Source organism: Labeo rohita, chromosome 17, assembly GCF_022985175.1.
Source record: "Labeo rohita strain BAU-BD-2019 chromosome 17, IGBB_LRoh.1.0, whole genome shotgun sequence".
Lineage (NCBI taxonomy): Eukaryota > Metazoa > Chordata > Actinopteri > Cypriniformes > Cyprinidae > Labeo > Labeo rohita.
This window is the reverse complement of record NC_066885.1, coordinates 18,263,446-18,270,423: the sequence shown is the minus strand read 5'-3', so window position 1 is coordinate 18,270,423 and position 6,978 is coordinate 18,263,446. Positions and strand designations below refer to the sequence as shown.

At 35.6% G+C, this 6,978-nt stretch overlaps 1 protein-coding gene across 1 annotated transcript; it reads right to left on the bottom strand.

Moving 5' to 3' along the window:
* Positions 1–1,307: 1,307 nt before the first annotated feature.
* Positions 1,308–6,765, bottom strand: tmem30b (transmembrane protein 30B). The gene is made up of 8 exons (XM_051133336.1): positions 6,626–6,765; positions 5,290–5,486; positions 4,890–4,997; positions 4,703–4,810; positions 4,512–4,602; positions 4,276–4,419; positions 3,963–4,169; positions 1,308–2,118 (listed from the first exon to the last, which is right to left on the bottom strand). The coding sequence occupies exons 2-8, from the start codon at positions 5,473–5,475 to the stop codon at positions 1,937–1,939; spliced, it is 1,026 nt and encodes a 341-aa protein (XP_050989293.1). The 5' UTR covers positions 5,476–5,486; positions 6,626–6,765; the 3' UTR covers positions 1,308–1,936.
* Between the last annotated feature and the right edge of the window lie 213 nt (positions 6,766–6,978).

The window sequence follows — 6,978 nt, the reverse complement described above, 5'->3', positions numbered from 1 at the left end:
TTTTTACTTGCCAAATGTGCAGACTATGGCCTTTTTTATTTTAAGTAACATTAAAAATTAGGTCCAGACAATCAAAAGTTGTTAACATTATAATATGATCGCTGGTGAAAAAAACAGCATATGCTGGTAGGCATGTTTTGGTGCTGGTTGCTGGTCCTTTGCTGCTTGACGCTGGTCCTTGACCAGCAACATGACCAGCATAAACCAGCAAAGGACCAGCTTAAACCAGCATCAAAACATACCTAACCAGCATCCCAGCATCAAAACATACCTACCATCATATGCTGTTTTTTTCACCAAGGATGAAAGCGATAATTAATGAAGTTCCAAACGTATAGGTTAGAGGAGCCTAATCATTCAGTCCTGTCAATCATCTTTACGAGCCTATAGACCTTTTTCCTCAGTAAACGATGAGTGCCGCCATTACGAAATCTAACTTCTGATTGGATGCTCTTTTGTTCTGGTCTTCTTAAGAACCCATTCAAATAGCACCCATCTGTTTTTAGCTAACCTCAGCAGCTTTGTGTCATCTACACACTCATTAAACTTTGAGGTGTGAGGCACTAACAAATGGTAATTGCGACATTGCCAAGTGATGGCGCTATGGAGCCATGTGCTTTTTAAAACATTTTGATAGGTTCAATATTTAATTATCAGATCGGAATGTACGCTAATTTGACTAGAAACTATGGAGACCCGGAAATGCAAAGCATCTGCGGTCAGGAAAAACGTCTGTATAAGCAGCAGTCATTATGCCATCCCAGTGTCAGTTCTTTCGGCACCCCTCCACCTCCCCATCTTCTCCTCTGTTTTTGTTATTCTCCCTCTGGGCAGTAACCCAATGGGGGCTTCGGAGCTCAAGCTGAGCTTCGGGTTCAAGCCTCCATTAAGGACAGCAAGCCAAGTTTGTTTACCATTAACCATCAGAACTTGAAGGGAAGGCGAATTTGTGAATGAGCAGATTCACTCTGAATACAGTTCCATCCTCACTCTTCAAACATTGTACTTCAAAAGACACTGAACCACTGCGGAATTAGAGTTAAACTCTGCACAGAATACTGCTGCCAAATAAGATCTCCTTCACTAACAGGGATCAATATCAGCGATGCGTGCAAACGAAGTCAAGATTCGCCTTTCACTTTCATTTAACTTGTCTAGTACGAATGGCACTGTCAAAGCGCACCATTTCCCTTGCTAGGAAATAAAATCTTTCATGCTTGAAACAGTTAAGAGCTCACAACAAAAACAGTGTTGCGGTTATGGCTAAATATGATAAGACTGCAATAAAAGACTGTGTAAACTTTTTAGTATTATAAAACAGCATTTTACGTTTATTACATAAAATATACAAGCAGAAATACATTTTAAATCTCAATATATTAAACTAAACATACACAAAGCTTTAACCAAGCTATGAATTTGACAGGTAGATATGGCACCTGAGACTGTCTCTGTCCATATATCTTTTAAACATTTCTTGAACAGTCAAGAAATCCAAGTTTTAAACAAATGTAAAAAACATTATGAGCTTTATCTGTATTGTCCAGAAACTAAATGAAACTGCTAATTCATCATACCTGAGACAGTTAAAGTAGACAAAAAGAAACCTGTAACATTCCCTGAATTGATCTGATTCTAAGACATTTGAGCAACCTCTTAGAATATTAGCCTAATGGTTTAATAGTTTTTCCTTAACTCTAAAGCACGCCCTGTTAAAGCTCCTTCAGTAAACAAAAAACTCCTGATTAAAAATAAATAAATGACCTGAAGTTAGAACCTTCTAGCATGTGAATGCAAAATGATAATCTAGACCATGATGTTTTTGTCTAAAAAAAACAACAACATTTGGCTCCATCTTACTGAGACCCTTATTTCTGTAATTTTTTTTTTGATGAATGTACGAGGTGCACTTTATAAGCACAGCCGCCTTGTGTCATCATGCATCATCATCTGAGAATTTGAATTTGGCATAAACAATTAGCATAACCACTGACATGACCACACACAAGGAGCCAACTACTAAATAAGCAATGCCCAAGAAGTCGTTCTTCCCTCCCATCCAAGACACGTTGCTGAAGACCACCTTCTTACGTCCATCAAAACTCAGTACTGGGTAGTCTGGAAATGATGTAGTTAAGGAACAAACACTGTTCACTCACACTGCACATGAACAACAACAACAACAAAAAAAGACATTTCCTCAGACAACAAGTGCTTCTGAAACTTTGCCTTAAAGATGCACTAAGTAACGTGTTTATGTTGCACAGGCAGTCATTTGGACGCATTACGACACCTGAATAAAAAGCACATTTTCAGTCACCAATTATTGTTAAAGTCCTCTATTCATTATCAGCTATAAATAATTTATTCCACAAGTGAAAATGACAATAAAAGGAGGGTTAAAAGTATAAAGCGAGATTTCAGCTAGTCTTGTGGTCCGTTCTTAAAGAAATTAATGCTTTATGCAGCAAGGATGATTTAAATTGATCAAAGGTAGTAAGGTTGTAGTAAAACTTCCATAAAAAAAATTAAATTTGAAAAAAAAAAAAAAAAAAAAAAAAAAAAAAAAAAAAAATGATTATGGTTTTCATTAAAAAAAAAAAAAAGCAAACTGTATTCTACACTGATAATAATAACAGGGTTCGTACAAGGTGCTTAAGGTACTTGAACTATTTGACTTTTTGAAATTTAAGGCCTGTAAAACTCTTGAAAATAGCAATACTTCTGAAGAGGTACTTGAAAAATGATCTAATTATTTTACATTACATTACATTACATCGAAATGTATTTATTTAAAAAAAAAAAAAAACAATACAACATAAATTTCGTCATTGTTTGTAAAAGTTTTAAAAAGCACATAGTGATGGGTGAAAAATCAGTTAAACCATCGCGTCACAAAGTGATTCACGGTTTCGAAGCGTTCTAATTGGATCGCGTATTGTGAATTATTTGATTCAAATTGAGAATTTAAGATCGTGTATCACAAATCATTTAATTTAAATCTGGATTTTGGAGCGGGTTCGCAAATCATTTGTTTCAGATTGGGATTTCAGAGTGTTTTCGCGAATATTTCTTTTCTGATTTTTTTTTTTTTTAAACAGTAGAACACATCAAACCAATATGGCAGTACAGTTATAAAAACAAAACAACGCAAAAAAGAAAAAGAAAGTATATACAAATACAAATCCCTTAAGAAAATTAACCATTGTTTCATAAGTGAGATCTCTGATAGAAGTCATTGAAAATAAAATTGAGAGTGCTTGAAAAGTCCTTGAAAGACCTGGAAATTCATTTTACAGTATCTGTACGAACGCTGTTGCACCGAATCAGCATATTAGAAGGATTTTTGAAGGATTATGTGACACTGAAGACTGGAGTAATGATGCTAAAAATTTAGCTTTGACATCACAGAAATAGATTAAATTTTAAAATATATTAAAATAGAAAAGAGTTGTAATAACATTTCAGAATAATACTTATTTTACTGTGTTTTTGATCACATAAATGCCTTGGTAAGCACAAAAAAATTGTCTTAAAATATTTTTCAGTGTATTGCGCATGACGTTGTTTTTCGAACATAAAAAATGAATTTTTTACTTTTTACAAATGTGCACCTTTAAGACAAATTTCATCTGCTCCTTTGACTGTCATGCCTTTTCGTCGATTTACATATTCAAACCCCTGGTTTGTTGCTTCTACATTCTGCTCTGGACCAGCTAAAAGCCACACCCAACCTGTAAAACCTGTTCACCTGGATCACAGGCAAACATGGTCAAAAGACATCTGTGAAAAAGGACTGACGCCATATGCGTCTCTTAAGACTAAAACATCTGAAGACTTCCTGATTGTAGCCGTGATTTAAGTCATACAAACTCCAGAACTTAGTAAAATGAATAAAACATGAAAATCCTAATATTAATCCCCATGTCTTAAGTGAGTTTTGACTTTCATGAGAAGGATACTGTAATGGACTGTAAGAGAGTAGTTTCCAGCAGGGAGCCCCGCAGAATAATCACCCTCTGTGATTCGCCGGTACAGCTTCCTGAACTGAGGAAGCGCTGATCTCCTCATCCACACTAGAAAGTCCTGATTCAGAAAGCCATTGTTGTATGGGTCTGTGAGGTCCAGCTCATAAGCTGCCTTAGGCCAGTTTATGGGCTTCACTGTACCTGGTAATCAGCATCAATAAAGAAAAAATATTTCAGTTCTACTCCAAGTTTCAACTCAAATCTTGTAGCTACGTTTTACATTACTATAAACTTTAGGGCAAAGTACCTTCGAAAGCATTTGCAAAAGAGCCATTCACAGGCGAAGGGTTCCTGTACTTTATGTTGTAATCAGTCCACCAGGAGATTCCTTTACCATCTAACGGTACCTGCTTCTTTGTACCATTGATTATTTGGTAGAGCTCAAATGTGTCTTTGCGGAAACACACAAACAAATAATTAGTAATTCATTTATTAATAACTAAACTCATTTACTAAACTAAACATACAAAACTGAAATGATACCATTGAACATGCTATTCGCTATAGCTCCGCATGGGACAATGGGGTTACTTTTGGAGTCATACGCATATGGAGCGCAAACATCTTGTGGACTCTGAAAAGTCAGATGAAAATAAAAACAAGGAAAGTAGGATTCATTACATAAAAAGAAAGATCCAATAAGGAAAACAACATGATAAATGCAAAAGGCAAACCTTGAAATATTTTGTATCGCCAGTGAGCTGATAATAGTCTTTTGACACACCATATTTTCTGAAGTTCTGGAAGTAATTAGACAGGCCATAGTAAAAGAAGACAGGGCCCTGTAAGCACCACAGACATTATTAGTCACTTTCTAACACTGAGAGAGAAATAACAGGCTTCGAAACGCAAAGACTTTACCGTAAACAATGTGCTGAGGGAGAACGTGACATCACAGGTGCAGTTTTGGGAACTTTGGATCGTACAGCGGAAACAGGGTGAATCCTTCTCGACGCCTGTGTAATCCATCTGTGACATGGTAAGAAAAGAGATCATTAATGTTTAACTAATGTCTCTCACCTTCCACAAAACATCATGGTATGACAACACCTCTAAACTAACTAGACAGGTTCATTAACTCTAAAACAGACTTAAATAGTGTTGTCTATCCTTTAGTAAACAAGAAATAACTGACCTCAGTACAGTTGTTTAAACTACTAGATATGCTACTTAATCGAAGGATGAACAAACTCTACTGTAAAATGCCATGTCATCCACCCAGTGAAGTGGTTATTCTTGTTGTCCCGGAGTAAATACGTACCTCCAGCACTTGGATGGTTTGTGAGGTCAGAAAGAGGCCAATTCCGATGCCTATGAAAGCCAAACCAATGATTAGAAAGCCAGGAATAACGATGCCAGCGGAGAGTATTGGCTGCCATGCCGGGAGCCGTTGCTGCGTGAATGCCGTGTTGTCAGGCCGTTCTGACCCCTCTCCCTCGTTCTTCATCCTGAGGTCCTCTGAAATCAAGGACAAGCTTATAGTGTGCACCTCAATTTCATAAATTAAAAAAAAATACTCTTTTAAAAGCCCAATGGAAAAGAGAGTGCAGTGCAACAAATAATACATCAGACACTGGATGTTTCTTCATCTTTGGGAACTTGTGTAACCCGGGAGTTTATATTTTATTAAACAGAACAGATTTTACCTTAATCTTTTTGTTATATTAAGGTTACATAAAGCTGTATCGGAAATGCCTTCATTGATGACTTTTCAACAGATTTTTTTAGTTGAGCTTTGTCCCAAAATCTTAAATTATGAAAGTTCACAAAAAGATGAATTAATGTTAACCATCTTCTAACATAAACCATTTTAACATTCATTGTGTGAAAATTATTCATATACATTCATTAAAAAAAAAAAACTTAGTTGTGGCATCATTTCCACCCTACAGAACAATAACAGTTAACAGCATGCTTGAGATCAAATACGACACGTGATGTGTGACCAAAACAAAAACAACAACAACAAAAAAAACAACAAAAAACTATAATTAAGTAAAAATGTAAAAAATAAACAAATTTACATGTACTAAGCATAATTTCTAATCAAGATTTAATTTTGCCACATTATGGAAAAGGAAAAAAATACAGGTGAGTTTAATTATACTGTACTCAGGGTAAATAAAGCATTAAAAAAGCAATTTGCCACTGTATTGGAAATAATGTTTAAAATGTAATTTAAAGGATATTATGGATGATTAATACATGATTTGAGATGTGGCGAAGATTACTTAAAAATGCTAATTATTCTGTGATGCATACCTGCTGACAATGTCTATTAACTGTACAATGGAAACAATGAAATAATCTAGAGACATTAAAAAGTGTTTTAATAAATTTGACTTAAATTAATGGAATTATTTTTAATGAACCCTCATAAATCTGTTAACTTTCAGTTTACGGCCATAGTTATAAAAACAGCTAAAAAGCTTGGCTAACATGATAAAGACAAAAAAGGATGTTTGTAAGAATGACCTGCACTACAACAACAACGGGTGACGTCGCAGGAAAACAGAACCGTGCTTCATGAATCTCGACCAGAATCACTTACTCTGAAAGTAGAAACTTTAAAGCTTTATAAACAGATCAAAACTCACCTTTAGAAAAAGATCAGCGCGGTCAGTTTTGGCCTTTTATAGGTGCCTCCTGTATAAAATCGGGAAGAATTGTACATCGACAGGAGACACACCTTCACACACTCCCGTACCTGTTTTACCTGTCCCACACCTACATCAGCTTTTCCGCTTTGCGTACGCACCTCCCACCGCGCCTACGTCATACGATTGGCTCCTCCCAATTCCACTTCAGTCCGGTTATGATGGTTTATTATAGAAAAAGACATTTTTTAGGGCGTTTGTAAGCCCCAAACCTTGTTATTTATTGTCTGAATCTTATATTCATATATTATGTTCACAACTTTATTTATTTTAAGTAAAAAAAACGTACAGCT